Source organism: Dasypus novemcinctus, chromosome 9 (genome assembly GCF_030445035.2).
Source record: "Dasypus novemcinctus isolate mDasNov1 chromosome 9, mDasNov1.1.hap2, whole genome shotgun sequence".
NCBI lineage: Eukaryota > Metazoa > Chordata > Mammalia > Cingulata > Dasypodidae > Dasypus > Dasypus novemcinctus.
This window is the reverse complement of record NC_080681.1, coordinates 94,491,117-94,514,374: the sequence shown is the minus strand read 5'-3', so window position 1 is coordinate 94,514,374 and position 23,258 is coordinate 94,491,117. Positions and strand designations below refer to the sequence as shown.

General features: G+C 39.1%; 1 protein-coding gene across 1 annotated transcript in view; it reads left to right on the top strand.

Moving 5' to 3' along the window:
• The first annotated feature begins 12,758 nt into the window (after positions 1 to 12,758).
• The window catches only part of RLF (RLF zinc finger), an 82,513-nt gene continuing 72,013 nt past the window's right edge, over positions 12,759 to 23,258 (top strand). The window contains exon 1 of the mRNA XM_004450633.4: positions 12,759 to 13,069. Within this exon, the coding sequence (XP_004450690.1) occupies positions 12,836 to 13,069 (234 nt within the window). The 5' untranslated portion in view covers positions 12,759 to 12,835. The remainder of the gene's footprint in view (positions 13,070 to 23,258) is intronic.

Genomic DNA, 23,258 nt, shown 5'->3' with positions numbered 1-23,258 from the left:
CTGCAAATACTGCTTTTGTTCTCTTCCAAACAACTACTAGAGTTATAGACAGCAACACACAATTTATTGTACAAGTGGAGAGTTTGGTGTACTAATTAGTTCACATGTTTTTATCATAGAATGTTCATAAAGGCAGCTTCATCAGTCCTCCAGGAAGCTTTTCTGGTAAGGTACCGCCAGTCTTTATGCCCACAGCATTCCTTGCATTCCTCTACCATTGTTTTTACCTTTCTCATATTGAAAACTATGTGTTTAATACGTTTTATTCTGGAATTTTCTCCAGGGTATAGTATTACGTTAAAAAAAAAAAAAAAGCAAAGAGGAGAGCTAGAGTAAAGAGAGTGTAAAGTTAACATATACAAAGACCATATACACAAATCATATATAATTTGTACTTGTATATTGAATAAAATATCTCTGAAAGGATATAAAGTAAACTATTTTCAGTGGTTGCTTTCCAGGAGAGTAACTATGAGATCCCTCTTACAGGGATGAGAAGGTGATTTGTTTTTTACTATCTACTGTTTAGTACAAATTTTTTAACCAAGTACATATTTTACTTATTCACAAATATTTAAAATTTTTAAAGGAGAAGTTATCTGTTTATTTGTGTATCTCTCTCACTGCACAATAAGATGCTTGAGGTCAGAAACCATATCTATTTCAGCTTGTATTCCAAAAGCCCAGCACTATGTCAAAGTAAGAACTATTTATGACAGTTCTGGAAAGTTCAGAGTAGGCAGGCAGGGCTCAATTCTCTCACAATAAAACAAGGAGAAAGGGCCGAAAACTGTTCAAGGGACCAGCTTTGGGGGCCAGCAGACCAGGACAGTGTCGTGCGACACCCAGGAGGGTTAGGGACAGAGAGATGAAGAACCCAAAGCAACAACCATGAGTTACTAATCCCCCATGGTGGCTAAGAAGGGCACCCATCCCTCTGCCTCAAGATTTGCAGCCTTGGGAAGTGGATGTGAATCAACTGAGAGCATCCACCTACCAGATAGGAGGTCCAGGGTTCAAACCCAGGACCTCCTGGCCTATGTGGTGAGTTGGCCCACGTGCAGTGCTGCCGCGCACAAGGAGTCCCATGTCATGCAGGGGTGTCCCCCATGTAGGGGATCCCTACACGCTAGTGTGTTCTGCAAGGAAAGCTGCCCTGTGCGAAAAAAGCACAGGTTAACCAGGAGTGGTGCCGCACATAAGGAGAGCTGACGCAGCAAGATGACACAACAGAAAGAGACACAGATTCCTGATGCCTCCAAGAATGCAAGTGGACACAGAAGAACACACAGGGAATGCACACAAGAGAGCAGACAACTGGGGGGGGAGGGTGAGGGGAAAAGAAATAAATAAATAAGTAAATAAAAATCTTTTTTAAAAAAGAAAAGATTTGCAGCCTGGATAAAACCCCTGGCTCACAGCAGCTGATTGAGAGATGAACAGATGTTTTCTTCCCTGGGAAGAGGGAGGGTGGAGGGTGGGGAGTGTTTTCTCCTCAGTGAATTTGGCCAGCAAAACCCACTTTGAACCAGAAGCAAGGGCAAGTGGAGGTTGAAAGACACACCTCTATGGAAAAGTTCACCAATAAACACCTAGGAAACTGCACGGAGAAAAACTGCTTTTAGGTCTCTCTTAGCCCCAACCCCTGGGAGAAAATCTGTACCCTATTAGTGACTCCCTGGTCTGATTTTGATAACTTAAGCTAGGCAATTTTAAAGACCTGGAATAAGTTAACCAAAAATCAAAGAAGAGCCATGAGGGAAAAAAAAACAAAACAAAAAACATTAGGCAAGAGAGAGAAATTGGCCATTAGAGTAAATTCATGAACATAATTCAGATGCCTAGACATCAGCAAAAAGTTACAACCCATACTAAGAAATAGGGAGAAAAGGCCCAGCCAAAAGAACAAACCAAATATCCTGATGAGATACAGGATTTAAGTACACTAATCAGTGATATCACACAACTCTCCTAAATCAATTTGAAGAACTGAAGGAAAATATGATTAAAGAGGTAATGCCTATTAAGAAGACACTGGGCGAGCATAAAGAACAATTTGAAAGCTGAAAAGAAAATAAGAGCTTACAGAAATAAAAGACATAATGGATGAGACTTTAAAAATATATCAGAGGCACATAACAGCAGATTTGAATTGATAGAAGAAAATTAGTGATATCGAGGACAAAAGAACAGAAAGAGAAAATAATGGGATAAATGGAATAGGGTTTCAGAGAATTGAGGGACAACATGAAATGCACAAAGGTGTGCTATTGGTGTCCCAGAAGGAGAAAAGAATGGAAAAGGAGCAGAAAGATTATTTGAGGAAATAATGACCAAAAACTTCCCAACCCTTATGAAAGGCATAAATATCAATATCGGAGGACAATGCACCCAAAATATAATAAATACAAATAGATTTACTCTAAGACACCTACTATTCAGAATAACAAATATCAGCAATAAAGAGAGGATTCTGAAAGCAGCAAGAGAAAAGCAAAGCATCACATACAAGGAACCTCAATAAGGTTAAATGCCAACCTCTCCTCAGAAACCATGGTGGCAAGAAGAAAATGGTATGATATTTTTAAGGTCCTGAAAGAGGAAAATCTGCCAGCCAAGAATGTATCTGGTAAAACTGTCCTTCAAAAACCAGGATGAGTTTAAAGTCTTCACTGACAAACAAAAATTGAGAGAGTATGTTACCAAAAGGCCAGAATTACAACAGATACTATGGGAGTGCTTTGGTCTGGAAGGAACAATTATATATGGGCTCTTTCAGTATATTTATTAGCATTTTTTTCCTCCACTGATACATCTCCAATGTTACCAATATTATTTAAGTGAAATTAAAATTCACTAATTATTTAATGTTGAGTTAATGAATAATAGCAATAGCAATGTCAAATTCAATTACTATTTGTTAATTTAAATATAATTATTAAAATAATAAAACACCATAAAGTATTGGAACTGTTTTTTAAATAAGTTCTCTTGAGGTATAATTTACATATAATAAAGCACCCGTTTAAGAGAACAGTTCAATGAATTTTTACAAATATATACACTGTGTAACCACAACCACAGTCAAGACATAGAACACTTCTGTCACCCCAAAAGTTTCCCTGTACCCTTTCCCAATCAATTTCTACCTCCTACCCATGGTCTCTGGCAATCACTTAAAAATTATATATATCATCTATTTATGGATTTTAAATATATTTTACTATAGATATTAAATTTATTACCAGAATATCTATATTTTATCATTAAACCAAAAAGCAAAGGACCTCCTATAAAGCTGCATAGTTTGGCCATATTCTTGTTCTAATTCATATTTCTGATTCTCTTATTGTTATTAGAGAGTATGTATGAAGGAAAGATGAGAAGATGCCTTATTTTCAACAATAATAGCAGTTGCTGTTTATTGAGCATCTATTATAGGCCAGGCACCATAGTTGCTGCTTACAAGCATCTGTTTTCTCATTTGATTCTCACAATAACCCTGGGTATATATTATCTCCTCCATTTTACATGTGACTCAGAAATACCCGTGGCCTCATTTATGGCTAGCACAAATGTATCACACAGATAGTAAGGTACCAAATCTCCAATCTCCGAGCAAACCACTGCAGAGGAGAGTTGCAGTTAGTCTGTTTTTCAACCACGCTTCCCTCCCCAATTCTCAGTAGTAATCAGACTCCACTCCCACTCCCACTCTGCTGCTTGAGGATCGCTGACCTAGTCAATGCCTGTGTTACCCTCTCCTTGGCCACTGAATTTTTCATCCGTGGACCACTGAGGCCAACTTCCTTAGGGCTGCTCTTCTCTCCAGGAACTGAGTAGCTGGCAAAGATTCTCAGACATTTCTGGAGCTTGGAGTCTGTTATCTCAGAAACAAAAGCCCTCTAGGGGGCAGTATGAACTAACTTTCTGGGCCAACCTAACAGTCCTTGGCCTCAGTTACGATTCTGTTACGCTTAAAGGATGAACCCTGCGACTCAGGAAAGGTCAAACAAACAAACAAGCAAACAAACAAACAAACAAAAAACTTGGTTAAGATCATCAGCTAGTTGGTAGCAAGGTTAATATTCAGTGTCAGTCATCTGACTCCAGAACAGTGACTGCTCTTCACTGGTTTGGGTTATCTTACTATTTATTGGACTAAAGGGAAAAGGACATAGCACATAAACAGTATTTAAATAAACATATACTGAACAACTACTCTGTACCAGGCACTAATCTACGAAGTGAACAAAACAGAAATGGAAGAAGCAGTGTTCTTTGGGGAGAGTCAGGTCTAAATTAAAGCAGAGAAGAAATTGAGAAGACGGGATTTTGCTGATGATAGACCATGAGTTACATGTATTATAAACCCATTCAAGTACTCATACATTTAGTAAATATTCATGCTTACTATGGCCTGGCACTGAAGTAGAGGGGAAACGAACAGACATGAATGCTGTCTGCAAACTTTGTCTGGCGGGGGGTGGGGGGAATAAACAATAAATGTATAATTAATAATTGTGGTAAGTGCTATGAAGGAAAAAAAGAACAATATGCTAGAAGAGAGAAAAGCAAGGGACCTATTTTAAGAGAAGAATCCTGAGGATTGAGAAGGAGCTGGTCAGATGTAGGATGAGGAGAACATTCCAGACAGGAAGCAGCAACTACAAAGGCCTTGAGGTAAGAAAAAGTTTAAGGTTTGAGGGGCTGAAGGAAGGCCAATGTACCTAGGTTCTCTCTACAGGACTAGATGACATTAACCCTAATTCCATTAGTACATATGGGAGGAAGGTACAGGAGGAGGTGATAAATTGAGCAAAGACACACAGACAGGGCAACTTTGGGGTGGGCTAGCAACATGTTTGGGGAGAAAGCAAGAGTTCTGGATGCTTATAGGAATAGCAGGCAATCAGGGTAGGTTTTGGACTTTAAAAACCAGGCTGAAGATTTTGAGTTTATTTGAAGCAAGGGGCTGAAAATTTTTAAGCAATGGAGTTAAATTTAGAAAGATCAATTTCAAGGAGTAAGTGGTATGAACTAGAAGCAGGGATACTTATTGGGCAGCTCTTACAATAACCCAAGCAAGAGATAAGTAGGACATGTCTAAGGGTGTTATAAGTAAGGAATTGTCTCTCCCTTAAATCTGACAAATACATAATCTCCCAAAGGGAAGAGCAAAGAAAAGTTCTCCAGTGGGGGATCTGGAGAGGAAAGGCTGAAACAGTGTCTGTGAGATTTCCTCATGAGTTTTCACCTTCTTGGGGGATTCTCTAATTTTGAACCTACCGCCTTTCATCAAAACATAACAACAAAGCCTCCCAGAAAGGAACTAAGTTCCTGGGGATGAAACAGAATACTTTTGGGTCCCACTGAGGTGACAGTTGCAAGTCTAAGGAAGAGAACGGGGGAGGCAGTGGTGATGGTTATGGGGGACAGTGATTCATAGTGAGGCTCTGGAGCACCTACACCCAGCTCTCACCTGCCAGCTCCTTTCACCCTCTAAGCCATTCGCATACTTTTAGAAGACACTCTGTTGTGCTATCTATATGTTTTCATTCCCCAGACACAAATAAATGGAAATAAGGAAGAAAAAACACGGATGGAAGAAAATTTCCTGAGGACAAATTGACAGGATTTGGAATCTAACCTAACTAGATTTTGAGAACAAGTAAGATGATAGTTATGGGGAGAGAGCCTGAGGGGTGGAACGATGGTGATTTAAGATCTTCTAGCTCCCTAAGCAACATTCTGATGCTAATTTTGTTTCCCAAACCAACTTTTCTATAGGGATGTCATTATATTTCTCAGGGTAAATTAGCAAATTGGGCTCTTGTGACTTAATTACTACCTAGGTGAAATGATAGAATCAAGTACTTGAACTTGCAAATCAGAAATTATACCTCAATCAACTCCTTTAATGATCCATAAATATGGGTCTGTCCTCAGATCATTTTGTCACTCACAGGATGAAGCCATGAAAATAGATCATTTTCATGGTATATGTGTGTGGATATATAATAAGGAAAGCTAAAGTTCCTCTGAGACTGAACCTTGTAGAAGCAATAGTAATACCTTTTATGAGAGCTTACTGTATATCTTGCCCTATTCTGGGCACTTAAAACACAACTCATTTGACCTCACAACATTCCTAAGAGATACATGATATTATTATTCTCATTTAAGATGAGGAATCTGAGGCTCAAAGAAATTAGATGACCTAAAGGCACACAATTAATAAGCAGTGGAGCTATGATTCCAATCCTGCGTACTTGGCTCCAGAATTCTTTGCTTTCTACCCATACTGAGAAGAAATTACCATGAACATCGAAGCTGCCACATGGTTTGTGAATGTGAATGTGAATGTGAATACCTTAAGTCATTGATTGTAACTGCATTATTGATAGTGTACAGAGAAATACCCAGGTCTAATCAAGGGGAACTGGGAGTATCCTCTGAACTGGAATATTCCTAATGAAAGCTGCAAATTAACTGCATTATAACCTCTGGGGGGAAAAAGAAGACAAAACCCAGGGACTTGTTTTATTCATGATGTACTTTCAGCCCCTAGGACAGTGCTTGGAATATAGTAGATTGTTAATGAGTATTTGTTGAACAAATGAATGAATGACCCTCAACACTGTCTTACAATCTTTCTGCACTGAACTAGTAAATATTCTTTCCTATGTCACTCTGAGACAACTCTTAAAAAGTTTTTTTCTCTCTCCTCAAACATCTAACATTGCTTCTCCTTCCTGATCTTACTCTCAGCTTATGACCTTATCTCATACTTCATGGATCAAAAGAGCTTAGGCACAATTCTTCCTACTCCCAAATCTCCACACCCGCTTGCATCTGTACCCATATTCCATAGCTTTCATCCTGTTAAAATAAAAATGACTCTAATTCCTATCCAGGACCAAACCTCTTCTTGTATTATGGATTCTATCTCCCCCTGCTTTCTCAATGACTTTAACCCTGCAGTTTTACTTTCTTTTCTGTACCATAATTTGCTCCCATTTTCCTGTATCATTTCCACTTACATACAAACCATGTTCTAGAATCTTCTATCATTAAGAATCCCCTCCTGGGGAAGTGGATGTGACTCAAGCAATTGGGCTTTTGCCTATCAAATAGGAGGTCCCGGGTTCAGTTCCTGGTGCCTCCTGGAGAAAGCGAGATGGTGTGGTGGGCAGGTGCAATGAGCCCACACAACAAGATGACACAACAAAAGAGACACAGAGGAAAGACAATGAGAGACACAACAAACCAGGGAGCTAAGGTTGCTCAAGTGATTGAGTGTCTCTCTATAAATGGGAGGCCCAGGTTCGGCTCCCAGCACCTCCTAAAGAGAAAATAAGCAGACACAGAGAGCACAGAGCAAATGGACACAGAGAGCAGACAGCAACTGTAAACAATGGGGGGGGGGGGGGAATAAATAAATAAAATAAATCTTAAAAAAAAAAAATCCCTTCCTTAATCTCATATCCCCCTATGTCACAGCCCCATTTTTATGCTCTTCTTTCACCCCACATTAATTCTTTCTCCTCACTTCACATAATTCTCCAACCCTTTCCAAATCAGGTTTCCATATCAGAGATTCACAGAAACTTGTCCAGTTTGTCCTCATCTTTCCTAAACTCTTGTCAGGAGTCTACACACCTGACCATTCTCTTCTTCCTGCCATGTTTTTGTCTTCTGCAATATTGCATATTTCTGGTTTTCCTCTACCTCATTGGTGGCTCTTCTCAGCATTCCTTGCTGGCTGGATGCTACTCCTCTGACACCTCATTATTGGAGTGATCCTGGGTCCTCTTCCTTTTTTCTATTCTGAGGTTGCAAACTGGCAACTCAGGCATCCAAACTGAACTCTCAGGTGGACTTTATTTGGCCTGCAGCTTTAAAAATAGGGAATTGAATTTAAAAATCTGGATTTTTTCCAATTCCTTTTGAAAAATTACACCTAGCAAGACAGGATCTGCATACTTGGCAAAAATTTGCCAGCGCTAAGCAGCTGCTGACCAGGTCATTTCTTAACCAGCTTACTACTATTTCTGAATATCTTATACTCTGTCTGCTTCATTCACTTAGGTTGCTTGCCTAAGGAACATGAGTTTGTGACCTCAGATTTACACTTTCCCTGGGTGATGTCATCCAGTCCCATTTAAATACCATATGCATTTCTTCTTTTGTTTAGCAAAGTTTGAGTGTTCACAGTATGCTAGGAACTAGGAATACAGTAGTGAATAAAAGAAAGTCATCCTACCTCCAAAAAGTTTACTTTGTAGAGAAGGGAGACACACAAAATAGTCATATGGGAAAGCCAATTAATATGAAAAAAAAAATTAAAGGAAAGCAAAGGGATAGAGATGATTGAGAAAGGCATTTTAGATAGGTTTGTAGAGAAGACTTCTCTGAGGTGATACCTGAACAGAAACCTGAATGAAATAAAAGAGGGAAGGGCTTCCTAGGCAGAGGAAACAATAGGTGCAAAAGTCAGGGGTTTGTTTTGTTCAAGAATGGCAAGGCCAGTGGGGCTAGAGCCCAAAGAGTGAGATGGAATGGTAGGAAATGAGTTTAAAAAGGTAGCAGGGGACAAGACAGTAGAACTTTGTGGGCTCTGATAAGGATTTTTGCATCTTTTTCCAGCTGTGATAGAGCTTTTGAACAGGGGAATGATAAGAGCAGAATTATGTTTTAAAAGGGTTAATGTGGCTATTGTGTGGAAAATTAGCTGGAGGAGACCTAGAGAAGAAATAGTGAATCCAGTGTCATGATGATGGGAACGAGTGTTGTTGGGGGGGGAGAGGGGGGGTGGGGGGGGGGGTTGAATGGGACCTCACATATATATATATTTTTAATGTAATATTATTACAAAGTCAAAAAAAAAAAAAGAAATAGTGAATCCATTAAATGTTCCTATGTAAGTTTAGGTGAGAGGGGTCAGTGAAAGGACTAGGGTAGTAGAGGTAGAGGAGGTAAGAAAGGGTCAGATTTGAGAATATGTTTTCAATATAGAGCTTGGGTTGGATTTGTAGTGTGAGTGAGAAAATGGAGTTGAGTACAACTCTAAAGCCTTTGCTTAAACAACTGAATGAACAGAGGTGTCATTTGCTGGGGAATAAACAGTTTTGAACATGCTTTGTGTGAAATGAGACTAGATATCCAAAAGGAGATCATTATCTGGCAGAGTTTGGAAATCAGGGCAGTGGTCATAGCTGGCAGGCTCACTCCTATTATTTGCAGGACCCTGGGGCAAGAGCACAAATGGAGGCCTACATACCATATGCCTAAATATTTAAAAGTTATAACCAAGCTAACACGCTTTTAGATAAAAGGTTCTATCCTCCTACCTTGATAAATATACTTTTAAACAATAAAACATTGCAAAGGTGTGATTTTTATACAACTGTAAGTTAATAAACTATCAAAGATGACTGACTTTAATTATTATTGTGCATGTCTGAGTATCGTATTGATGGGCCAGTGATCAGTAGAAAAGAAATAATAATGAATAAAATACATATATAAATCATAAGTATTATATATTTATTCCATATCATCTATCTTTCTTGTTTTGAAAAATCAGATTTTAATAAAATTTTTCAGTTTGCTTGTATTGACAATAATGAGCTAAAAGGATTAAAAATAAAATGTAAAATTGCATTCAAAGTATACAAATTTTAATATATTTGCATAAAAATTAAATGTAAAATTTTTAAACACTTTTTCATGTGACTTAAAATATTCAGATTATCTGTTAAAACTAGAAGATAAAATGCAAAACTATCAAAAATTTAAATCATTTAATCATACCAGATAGATTGAGTACCCATTATGTGCTGGATACTTTTCTAGGTGTTAGAAATTCAGAGAATATACAGTTTACATTTCACTGGAAAAAAATATGGCTAAATGTTAATGTGTAAGATCTGGGTAATGGGCACATGGTTGCCTGTAAAATTTTCTCTGTGCTTTTTTGTATCTTTGCAATGCAAATAGTTAGATTAAATGTGGGGAACAAAAGGAAAGAAGGCCAGTGTGTCTGGCACATGGAGCAAAAGAGGGAATGTGATAGCATATGAGACTGGAGGAGACTAGGGCCAGATCCTGTAGGATTTTATAGCCCAAGGTAAGTGTGATGGTTTGTCTTTTGTGGACCCCAGAAAATTATGTTCTTAAATTAAGCCATTCTTGCACATATAAACCTACTGTATGTGGGTCTTTTGATTAGATTGAGTCAAGGGACCTTTTGATTAAATCACTTTTGATTAGATTGATTCAGTTAAGCGTCTTTGATTAGATTTCAGGATTTAGGGTTGGTCTTAATCCTTTACTGGAGTCCTATATAAATGTAGGAGAGAGGAAAGGAAAAGCAGCCTTTTTATCCTGCCATGTGAGAGAGGACTCCAGGATTAACTGCAGCTGCAGAAAAGCAGAGAAACCCTAGAAGGCTGGAGGTTGGAATCAGTGGAGCAGTGTGAAGCTGAAGCAAGGAACCCAGGATGAAAAGGAAAAGTCGAGCCATGTGCCATCACTTACGCCCATAGCTGAGCTCGGGAAATAAAGGAGCCTGGAGGAAAGGGCAGAGACAAGCTGCCATTTTGCCTTGCCACATGGCATGAGTCCAGGATCACAGGTAGCTCATGATGCTTTGATTTGGACATTTTCACGGCTTCAACCACAAGCTTTTAACCTAATAAAACCATACTGTAAAAGCCAACCCATTTCTGGTATATTGCATTGGCAGCCAGTACAAACTAAGACAGTAAGCAGTAGGAATTTAAAGTATGATGGGTAAACAATGGAAAGCTTTAAGTGTGGAGGTGTGACATCAACTAATTTACACTGTAAAAGATTACTCTTGCTTTCTGTGTAGAATATATGCTAGGAGGCAAGAATGAAAGCAGGGAAACTATTGCAGTGGTCCAGATGTTAAAAGAGAACAGGATCAGGATACATTTTGGAAATAGAACCAAGCTGATGCATTGGTTGTTGGGAATGATTGAAAGGGGGGAATCTGGAATGGCTAAATGGTTTCTGGTTTGAACAGAAGAGAAAATGGGAGAGTTAGGAAAGAACAGATGATGGAGGGAATAATGAAGAATCAACAGTCGTGTTCAGGACAAATTAAGTTTGATTTTCCTCTGAGACATCCAAATGGACATGCCAAATAGGCACTTGTGTAACCGGATTTTGTCTAGGTTCTCGGCTATGCTGCAGGCATGAATTGCAAAAGCACATTAGGTTAGTTAGGGCAGTAATTTATTAAGGAAAGGTGAGAAGAGAAATGGGAAAGCAGCTCATAGGTCCCAGGTAGGAAGGAAAGGGCTGAAGAGTGATAAAGAGGGCTGATTTATATAATACAATTTCCCATTATAGATTATAAATGCCCAGGTTTTACTTGTGTGTTGATCCATGTGGTGGTGACACAGAAAGAGCAGGGCACAGAAGGCAAGAACAGGGGTCAAAAGGCAAGAGTGCAAGAGAGCTTTTTAAACTATTAATTATTCTGCCACTTCGCTATAGGCATGGGAGATGTCCCAGCTCTTTGCTGTTTTGATCGATTACCCCACCAATCAATCCCCAGGAGGCCCAATGATAAAGATTCTAGAGGCTATCCAGGGCTTCTCCTGGTTTCCAGAGGAAATCTCATTCCTAATGGCATAATCTTGTGTGTGTGGGGGGAGGGGGGTGGGGGGGGGGTTGTTGGGTTTTCCAGTAGCTATCTTGGGGATATCGAATGACATGTGGACTTCTTGCCAGGTTTCAGATCCAACTATTGATTCTCTATCTTACTAGCCAGCTTCACGTGGTCTATGGTTGTGGAGCTTCAGAGAAGGGAAGGCTGGAAGTGTAGAACCACAGCTTTAACACCCTCTATTATTAAACAAAGAAACAACAACAACAAAATCCCTTGCCTCCACATCCTCCTCTAGCTTCCTTCTACTTCTTTGCTCCCTTTTATAGCAAAACTCCTCCAAAGAGAGCTGGCCAAAACTAGCTTGCTTTCCTGTCATTCTCTCTTGAACCCTTGGGGAGCTGTTTTGGTTACTATATACATGATTAATATCTTCTAGCTTTGGTTTATCTTTGCGTGTCTTTAAAATTTCTGTTACTACAGAAATAAATTTTAATGCAAATTGTCACAGTTTTCCTTATAACGCCTACTTTTGGATCTTATTTAAGAAATCTTCCCTATTTTGTTATTATGAAGATATTCTATATCTTCTGAAAAAAATGTTTTGGAGTCTAATCCATCTGGGATTTATTTTTGGATCTGGTTTCAGATAGAAATCTAATTTCATTTTTTTTCCCATTTGGGAAAAAAGCGTCACTTATTGAAGAGTTAACTCTTTCCCCATTGGCTTGTAATGCCACCTTTTACATAAACGAAGTATTTAGTGTCCAAGTTGATTATTCTGGGGCAAAGCTAGTCTCCACTCCGGCCTCACAAGCTTTTCCTTCAACTTGGAATGCTTTTCTCTAGGCTTGTCTTAGGGATGAAACCTTCCTCTCGTAGCTCAACTGTCATCTCCTCCTTCCCCACACCTAGATTCTATCCACAGGCACTTCCGGTTCGGTGACCCCAAGACTCCGACAGGGCTGGAAGAACCGAGTGACTATGAACCTCCACCAGGCGGTCAGCAGGGCGTTGCTTGGGCGGTCCGGGAGGCCGCCGAAGGGAGTAGCCCTTTGGCTCCCGGTGACGGAATCCAGCCACAGCCGCCGTCGCCGTCGCCAAGGAGTGCGTCACCACGCGCGGGCGTCCGGGGGCGGGGCCAGGGCCGAGTCACGTGGCTTGGTTGCCTACGCGCTGCTGGGCCGTGGGAAGATGGCGGACGGAAAGGGAGACGCCGCCGGGGCTGGGTCCGGGGCTGAGGCTTCGGCGGCAGCCGGAGCTGGAGATGGAACCGAGACTGAGTCTATGGCTCGGGGTCATCGCCCCGCATCTCCGGCGCCAGGAGCCTTGGGACTGCGGCCATGTCTGTGGCAGCTGGAGACTGAGCTGAAGGAGCAAGAGGTTTCGGAGGTTTCCTCTTTGAACTACTGCCGGAGCTTCTGCCAGGTGAGGGGCTGACTAGCTGACTGAGGACGGCGGGGAGGGGAGGACAGGGGAAGAGGCCCCAGGTCCGTTGCGGCAGCCAGGTCTCGATTGAAAAGCGCCACCTCGAGACAGCGCCGCGCCCCCGGGCCGGGAAGGCCCAGTTAAGAAACTCGACCACTGGCCCCCCTCCGCCACTGTCCGACTTTGGTCATTGCCCAGGCAGCTTGCGCTGGGGCAGTCTGAGAGCCCGAAGGGGGCCGGTGACTCCCTGGAAGGGCCGTGCCCTGCTGCCGTTGCCTGTGTCCCGGCCGGGTGATTGGAGCGCCACAGCCCTGAGGGATTGATTGCTCGTTCCTGCCAAGAGATCCTTTTTTTGAGTAGAGTGCAGATCCTTTAACTAGAAAACCTGGGTTTTCCTGAATAATCCGGAGAGTGTTGGGGCCAGAGACGTATCTTCTGAGTCAACGTCTTCTCGGCTCCTAAAAGGTGTGACAGTTGGCTTTGAAAGATGCCTAGGGTTTTCCGATTAGGGATAGCGAAACCTACTAGCTCGATTTTTGCTTGGTTGGTTTGTTTGTTGACGTTTAATCCGTTCTTACGCATCTGTTGTATACCTTTGAGGATTGCTACCAGGAATGAGGGTGGTGAGCCTTGCAGTGGCGAGCCTAAGGTCTTTGAGGAAGAGGGTCGGAAAAGATATGGAGTGTGGCCTCTTTCGGCAGTTCTATGGTCATTTCTGTGCTATACTGGGTCTTAATCTTTGATTACGTATTTATGGGTATGTTTAGTTTAGGTTTCTATGGTCACTCTGAGATTTTCTTCAGTGTTTAGAGGTTCTGTATAAATCTTAGTATTTGTCTTTTTTTTTCCTATCTCTGTTGCTTGTTTTATCTGGTTTCCCGTGGTCAGTCTTCAGAGAATGCAAAATAATCCTAGCATGTTGGTACTTGGTCTATTAATGAGTAGTTGAGTGTGATGAATAAATTCTGATGTTCCGAAGTTTTAATTTGGAGAAGAGACAATTTACTCTGGTTGTCCAGCACAGAATCAAAAGTAGATTTCGGGTTCCCCTTTAGTTTGATTGCTTTTTTCTCCCCCAATATCCCCCGACCATCCCAGAAGCACCTCATCTCTTTAAGTGGAGTTTTGTCTTTGCTAATCTTTATCTTAGTTTGTATGGTTCCATTTTTTAATATATGCAGTTTGCATTTTCCTGCACTATTAAATGTTAAAGTGTGATTATTTTCTGCTTCTTTACTAGTAATGATCATTCTTATTTAGCACACAGTAATTTATTCTACAAACTTTGCTGCCTCTGTAGGATGCTGCCAAGTGCAGGAGAAACATGAATGAGACACAGCTCTTAGCATTGCTAAACTTACATTTGGGGGTGGGGTAGGATGGTAGGAATAACGGTATTTCCAGTGCACTTTTGATAATGATGGAAAAGGAGGTATTGAAGAGACCCCTCAAGGGACATCCTACTGGGAAAAAACAGTTAACTGGTAAAAATTAAAAAGAATAATTGTAATATTGTGCTTACAAAGAAGTAACTGGGAGAGGCCAATTTAGATAGGGTGGTCAGGGAAGGCTCTATAGCTGACAGGGTGAAAATGAGTCGTGTGAAGGTCTGGCAGATGGGAGAAGAGCATTCCAGTGCCGAAAGGTAGAGATGAGAAGGGGAATAATGCTACAGGAGAAGGGGGAGCTAATTATACAAGGAGTTGTATTTGGGAGGAGGAAAAGAACTGAGTTTTTGGTTAAGGTTTCTGAACTTCGGAGGTCTTCCTGGAACCATAACTAGAATTAATGTGGGCAGTCAGACTGATGCTTGTCAAAGGATTCCATGTATATGTACTGTTTTTCCCTACTGCTTACAGCTCTGATGTTGTTTTATCTGGATATTTTAATGTCTTGAATCTCGTTGATACCTAGAAAGGTGAGGGCCCAGAAAGATTTTAAAAATAAATTACTTGTGTAATTTATCTTTTTATGAAGATTTCTTTTTCTTGAAAATTTTCTGATTACCTTTTTTTTTGGCTAATAAATGAATAAGAAAATGTTTCTGTGACACCATACTGGTAATAGAAAGCACATTGGACTGAGTGTTAGTTGGGTCTTACTTGTTACCACCACTTACTTGCTAATGACTTTGGGCAAATCAGTTACTTCCTCAGCTATGAAATGAGGAAAAAGGACTAGTCCTTTAATCTATGACTGTGAAACTATATCTTGTTTTATAATGCTTTATGCAAGCAATGGAATAGAAAGTTTATGTCCAGCTTTTCACAATATTTTGTCACTTGTTTTTCCAGTATCACAGATAAAATCAACTAATCATAATCTTACTGTGCCCTTGCTTACCAGATACAGGAGAAAATTTTAAAATGTTGTGAAGTAGGAAGAATGTCGCCATCATTAATTTGGTCAAATAGCTCATGATTTCATATCTGAAAGGCTGAGAGAGGTTTCTTCATCCACAATCAGAGTTTCTGACATTGCGTTAATAAGTGTGGCAGTATGCATCTAATTAAGACAGAATTCCTGTTCTCTGGGAGCACATAATCTGTAAAGCTACGTAGTAAGTGTAACATTATAAAGGTCTGACCTGTGCTCTCTACCACAAAAGGTATTTTCATTAGTTGTTTAGTTTAGAAATGTCCTGGAGACTTCCAAGTAGATCCTCCCTGCAACAGGCTAGGACCATATTCTCTCCATATCTTGCAGCACTTAAAGAAATGGCTTAATCTTTGGTATTGCACCAAATCAAGAAATAAACATGTGAAAGGATAGCAACACTTGTCTCATTGTGGGAATATTTTCAATTTTCAGAAGTTTGTGAAGGTGATAAAAATGAAACTCTAGAAGTAATAGTTACTAAGAAAATGATACTTAGATCAAGTTGTATTCAGTGAAAATTTGTATTCAGTGACATGGGATGTGAGTTTTTTCCCCTTCCCCTCAATTCCTTTTCTGAAAACATTGTTTGCCAGACAGTGTGGATAAGATTAACTCCAGAAAACAATCTTTCTTTGTTTTGCTGAAAAGTTGATGATATCTTCTCAAGTTTTTGCTATTATCTTGGGAACCAAGATTCCTAAAGCTTTACAAATGATAACTTTGTTTGTAATACAAATTTTGAAGACTCTTAAAGTAAACTTCATTATAACAAACTTGAAATTATTAGGTGAATAATTATACTTTGAGACTACCAAGCAAAGTAATTTTGCAAGTAAAGTATGTTCGTAGGGAATATTTTTAGGTTCTAGACTAATAGTGACATGGAATTTTGAAGGTTAAAATAAGCAAGTATTGCACGTATCTCAACTTTTCCTAGAATAGTGATTAACATGGGGTCTGAGTAAGATAGACCTTGCTAGCTCCTCCATTTAAACTAGCTTTGTGACCTTGGGCATGTTATTTTCATTAAACCTTAATTTTCTTGCTTGCAAATAGAATAATAATAGTACTTATTTTATCGTTCTGTAAGTAAATACATTGTTGTGAGGACTAAATAAGATAAGCTTTGTTAACAAAAACAGAAAACCCATTGCTGGAGGAATTGTCTGTCTGGAGACTTCTGAGCATTGGGATAAAAAGTCTTCACAACCTTGGTCCCTGCTTGCTTTTCACGTCCAGTCCTTTCACCTCAACCCTACTTTTACTCCTATTTAAGGAGTCTTTACTTGGAGTCCATGGGCCAAAGTATGATCCCTGGCACTCCTATTGTGAGGTTAAAATATTGCATCTTAGTGTCCAAGTGCATTATTTTGGGAAAGATGGTCTTATTTTTCATTTGATTCTTAGAGGTCCAAGACACATTAGGCTTTCTGTAAATATTTATTTACTAGCTGACTGATGTGCAAAGATCTTTAACAAGATCTTAGATGTCATCAAGCATTCTTATGTTGTTCACAGTTGTTGTCATAGTCTACTCATTTTTCTCATATTCTGCATTCAGAAACCCTTCTTTAGGATGTACAAATGTCACATCCTCTGTCTTAACTCTTAATTTAGAAGATATCTAAATTAAGACTGTCACTGTCTTAGTTCAGGCCTTCATAATGTCCTCTCTACTGCAGGAACCTCTTCACTAATCTCCTTGCTTTCTGACTGGACTTACCTAAAAGCCATCTTTCTAAATTGCAAATAAATAAGTCTTGTTTGTCACTTCATTCCCTAAAATCTTCTAATGGTTTCTTGCCCCAAAGGCCAGATTCAGACCCATTAGCCTGGCATACAAAGCCTTTTAGAATCTGGGTGGCTCCCCAGCTCCTACCTTTCTTCATTTTTCTTGTCTCCTTTCACTAGAGTGTTCTTCTCCCATTGCCTCATGAGCCCCAGGATCCACCTTTCCCAACCTACCTATTCATCTTTCAAGACGTGGCTCAAATATTACAGTCTGTCAGAAGCTTTCTTTGATTTCAGAAGATAGAATTAGGTGATATTTTCACCAGAGCATTCCATTAACATCCTGTACATAAACATAGTGCCTAATTATTTGTATGTTTGTCTCTTGCATTGACTAGTAAGCCTAACAAGAGCAGGGATGTTGTTTATTTTTTGTATACTTTGTACCTAGCAATTAATAAAGCCTGGCATGCAAAGCTAGTATGTTGAATGATTTAAATTGTAGGAACTTCTTGATACACTCAAGAGATGAGTACTTCAAAAGGAACACCTAATGTAAAATGTAGTATGTAAAGAATTTTTACAATTTTATCATAAGGAATTATTGTAAAGGAACAGGATAGGAGATTTTGGTTATTCCTTGTGGACATTACTATCTCTATCAACTTAGCCTACATTCATCATTAAAGTATACATTTACATGTATGACGTGAAGGATAGTGTTTATGAAAGGAGAGAATAGGGAGAAGTTATAGTATAGTATTAAGGAAGAGTTAGCAGCCAAATAAAACAGCAGTTTGAAGATGTTGAGACAGGGAGAATTCCACAACCCCTTGAGATTGATGGCTATAAAGACTCATTTATTTTAAAGAATTTTTAATGTAATAGCATTTCTTGTGCCACATTTTGTGGATGTCTAAATTGAAACTAAATGACAGGTAATTATTATAGCAAAAGTTAGCTTTGCAGAGCACATGACCAAAACATAGTTTAAATGACCTGTGAAGCAGTAGAAATGTTGGCTGGTGTCGTGCTGGTGTCGTTTGCTGTAGTACCACTCTCCCCCCCCCCCCCCAAAGATTTATTTATTTATTTATTTCTCTCCCCTTCACCCCCACCCCAGTTGTCTGTTCTATGTGTCTGTCTGCTGCGTCTTCTTCATCGGCTTCTGTTCTCAGGGGCTCGGGAATCTGTTTCTTTTTGTTGCGTCATCTTGTTGTGTCAGTTCTCCGTGTGTGCAGCGCCATTCCTGGGCAGGCTGCACTTTCTTTCACGCTGGGCGTCTCACTCCTTATGGGGTGCACTCCTTGCGCGTGGGGCTCCCCTACGCGGGGGACCACCCCTGCGTGGCAGGGCACTCTTTGCGCGCATCAGCACTGCGCATGGGCCAGCTGCACACGGGTCAAGGAGGCCCCGGGGTTTGAACCTCCGACCTCCCATGTGGTAGACCGACGACTTAACCACTGGGCCAAGTCTGCTTCCCCACTCTGGCTCTTATTGTTTTGTATAATGTACCCCCTAGTGAGTTCTGTTTCTGCCTATGAATCATGCTCTTCTGAAGTGTTAATAACAAATCTAAATAGAAAGCCTTACCTATTCAAGACTGCAAAGCCATCATAAACTTAAATGTACTTTTGTAATTGCTTGTGTTGTTCACCTCTAGGCTCCTTTCACCTCTCCCATGGCCTTCTGTGACTCTCTTTAACAGTACTTCCCATCCCTTTCTAACTCCTTAATACTGCTTTAGTTATTTTTTCACTTAAGTTTTTATTGATGTTCTCTAGCTTGAGGGAATGTCTTAGTGCCAGGTATATGTACGGCTCTGAACCAGCCTGACAAGGTGCCCACGCTAATGGAGCTTACATACTAGCCAGAGGAGAAAGTACAAGAGGAAACTAACCAGGAATGCAGTGCCATGTAGTGATAAGTTGTGTGGCTGAGACTAGCCACCTACTACATTGGACAGGGACCCTTGTTTGTACTTCCACAACATTTGTTACAGCACTTAGAACATTATGTGAAAAAGACCTTTTCCATGAAAGGGTAAGCTCTCAGGGATAGGACCATGCTGTTTTAATCCTTTTATAGTAACACTGCTTTGTTTTTCTTCAAATCACTTTATTCTTGATAGGTTATATAGCTGTTTATCTGTTGACTCCCCGACTGAAATGAAAAGTGCCGCGAGGGTGTTGACTGTTATGTTCACCCATCGCCTGGAATAGTACCTGGCACTTGATGGGTAGTCAGTAAATATTTGTTGAACTTTATCTCCTTCCTTCCTTAAATTTCACATTAGGTTTCTTGATGGTGAGCAGGTCTTATCTGTCTTTATCAAGAAATAAGTGAAAAAAAATTTCAACCAGTTTATGCTGCTTCCAGCAGGGATCAGATCTTACTGTTCATTGTATCTTGATCACCTAAGAATAGAACTTACTTTTTATTTTACTTATGTTTTCTAGGAACTTTCCCTGGTTGTTTATATTCCACAGATATTTAAAGTAATGACATTCTCCACAGGGCTTGTTTAGCCAGATTGAAGCATTTGTTTTGGATAAGATTGACATGATACTGGGAAACCTGAACATAGATAAGGGATTGAGCAAGATGGCTAAAAAATAGATTCCTAAAATTTGCTGCTGGCATAAAGCAAACATAAGAAACATTATATGAAAAGTTTAGAGGGGTTATTTAATTTGTTGAATATCTTTTATGTGCCAAGAACTCAGGTGAGTGGTATTATTTTCTTCTTATGGATAGAAAACTGAAACCTAGGGAAATGAAGTAACTTTCCCGGGGTTGCACAGCAAAATTCTTTAGACTCCAGAGCCTAGGCTCTTTTTTCCCATATCGGTGTTTCTAATTGTCTTTTGTGGAACACCAGGGTTTTGCAAGATACATGTATTACTAAGTGCTTCTTAAAATAAGGATTCTGTGTTCATGTAAGTTGGGAAAATGTTGAGGTAAACGTCTTTCAATATGTCTTTTATATATTCTGGTACATTGTGAATCCCTTAGAGAGACGTATTAAGTGTGCCCCTTTTGTAAAACTTACTGGGTTTAAAAATTCAACATTTTATCATATTCTAAACAGCCCCCAAATCACATGCTTTTCTTTTCACTATAGTAAAGCAAATACAGTGGTGAAGAGTTTTTGCACACCACTGAGGTGTTTTTTTTTTTTAGAGAAGTTGTAAGTTTTCAGGAAAAAAAATCATGAAGAAAATGTAGAGCTCCCATATATTCTTTTATACCACTGAATTTTGATTCCCGAATTTCAGTCTAAAACATGACTGAGCTTTTATGAAAAATTTCTTCTCTGAAGTTTTTTTTTTTCCTGCTGTCATCTTTGATTTTTTAAAATTTAATTTAAAAAAATTGTGGTAACATAAATTTGCAGTTTCAACCATTTTTAAATGTACAATTCAGTGGTCTTAAGTACATTTACAGTGTTATTGCTATCACCACCACCATTACCAAGATTTCTTTTATTACCCAAAACAGAAACTCTGTACCCATTAAGCAGTAAGTCTTCTCTCCCTTTCTCCTCTAGTAAGCAGTAATCCTGTCTCTATGAATTTGCATATATTTCATATAAGTGGAATCATGTAATATTTATCCTTTTGTGAATGGCGTATTTCACGTAGAATAATGTTCATGTTGTAGCATGTATTAGAGCTTCATTCCTTTTTATTGTTGAGTAGTATTCCATCGTATGGATATACCACATTCACTTTATCCATTAATCTGTTTATTGACACTTGGCTTGCTTCCATCTTTTGGTTATTATGAATAATGCTGCTATGAACATTACAGATATCTAAGTTCCTTCTTTTGGAGAACTATACCTAAGAGTGGAATTGCTTCATTTGGTAATTCCGTATTTAACATTTTGAGGAACCACTAAACTATTTTCTGTAATGGCTGCACCATTTTACATTCCCATCAGCAATGCGTTAGAGAATCAGTTTCTTCACATTCTGGCCAACACTCATTATTTTCTGTTTTTGTTTATTTTTGTGTTTTTAAATAGCCATTCTTGTGGGTGTGAAGTGGTATACCTCATTGTGGTTTTGTTTTTCATTTCCCCAGTGGCTAATGATGTTGAACATCTTTTCATGTGCTTTATTGATTATTTGGGTATCTTCTTTGGAGAAATGTCTATTCAATTTTTTAATTGGGTTGTTTGTCTTTTTGTTATTAAGTTGTAGTGGTTCTTTATATTCTAGGTATTAAACTCCCTTCGAAAGTTTTTGCAGGTTTTTTATCCTTTTTGGTCCCATATGAAAAAATTTCAATCTATTACAACTTTTTTGAATCAGAAAATGAATTATATTTCAGGCATATTTTGAGTCTCAGGTTTATTCATATAGGTTTACTGATATTTCTATTATATAGCTAATTTGGTAACTACTAATATATTTGTCTATTGCCGTGCATTTTTGTGCTAGGTCTGATTTCTCAAATATCTTTTTTTTTTTTAAAGATTTATTTTTATTTATATAATTCCCCTCCCCTCCCCCGGTTGTCTGTTTTCTGTGTCTTTTTGCTGCGTCTTGTTTCTTTGTCCACTTCTGTTGTCGTCAGCGGCACGGGAAGTGTGGGCGGCGCCATTCCTCGGCAGGCTGCTCCCTCCTTCGCGCTGGGCGGCTCTCCTTATGGGTGCACTCTTTGCGCGTGGGGCTCCCCTACGCGGGGGACACCCCTGTGTGGCACGGCACTCCTTGCGCGCATCAGCACTGCTCATGGGCCAGCTCCACACGGGTCAAGGAGGCCCGGGGCTTGAACCGCGGGCCTCCCATGTGGTAGACGGACTCCCTAACCACTGGGCCAAAGTCCGTTTCCCTGATTTCTCAAATATCTTATGTATTTGAGTACCTTGTTCTTTTGTTTGGATCTAGTAGCTTATGGTGCTAGCATTTGATTTCATAGTAATTTTACTACCAAGGAAGTAGTAACCCAAGCGTGTCACATTAGCTAGTACAGTAGTGCCTTATTAATATGAACACTTATTACAAGAATTTATTACCTGATAAAATAGAATGAATGACCTAGCTTGGGAATTGCATTTTTATGATTTACTGATATATAAAATAGATATATTTTGAATTGTGACTTCATTTTATTTACTTTTTTCAGATATACGAAATACATATAAGTATGTTGAAATGTATAAGGTATCTCAAAAATAGTAAAACTGTATAGGTTTTTTAATGACACCAAACTAATAGACATACTCATTTTAAACCTTGAAAAACTATTGTATAAATGCCTAAAACAGAATGTGGAAAGAACCATGTAATATCAATGGTAATAGTTTGGTATATGTATCAGATTTTTTTGAAAAATGCATATATAGTGTGTGTATATAAATATTAAATTATTTGATTGTCCAAGCAGTTAATGAATACAATCTCATAAAAAATTAGAACACTACAAAAGAAGGAAGTAAAAAAGGTAGAAGGTCCTGTCTCATATACCCTTATATTCTAATACTACTCTTTCCTGAGCAGACATCCTGTATATATGTGTATGTATATTTATAAGTATATGTACTGTTTTAGAAAAGTAGTGCCAAACTTAAGTACTAAAACCTGCTTACTTTACTTAACTGTATTGTAGAACTCTTTCCATATTGAGCACTTATAGATTTATCACATTTTAAAAATACTGCATAGTATCCCATCACAACCTGCATTGATTTTACATTCCATAGATAGCACTACTTTAACCACTCTCAATGAAAAGTTTTTTAAACCTCTAAAAGAATGTTCAAGGGAAAAATATGCTACAGAAAAAGGTTTAAAGGAAAAGTAAAAGAAAACATCCTCCCCTTCCTTCTGCCCTCATGAGATCCCTCTAGTCATTTCTCAGAAGAAACCACTGTTAACAGTCTCTTGTGTATTCTTAAAAACTCAAATACACACTCTTAGCAGTTTACTTTTCACTTATTGAAGACAGTTTTCTAACCAGTACATGTTGAGCATGTGTCATAATTTTAACTATTTGAGTTCATTTTTGTTGTTACATCACAAATAATGTTGCAGTGAACATCCTTAAAAATTAAGCCTTGCTTATTTAT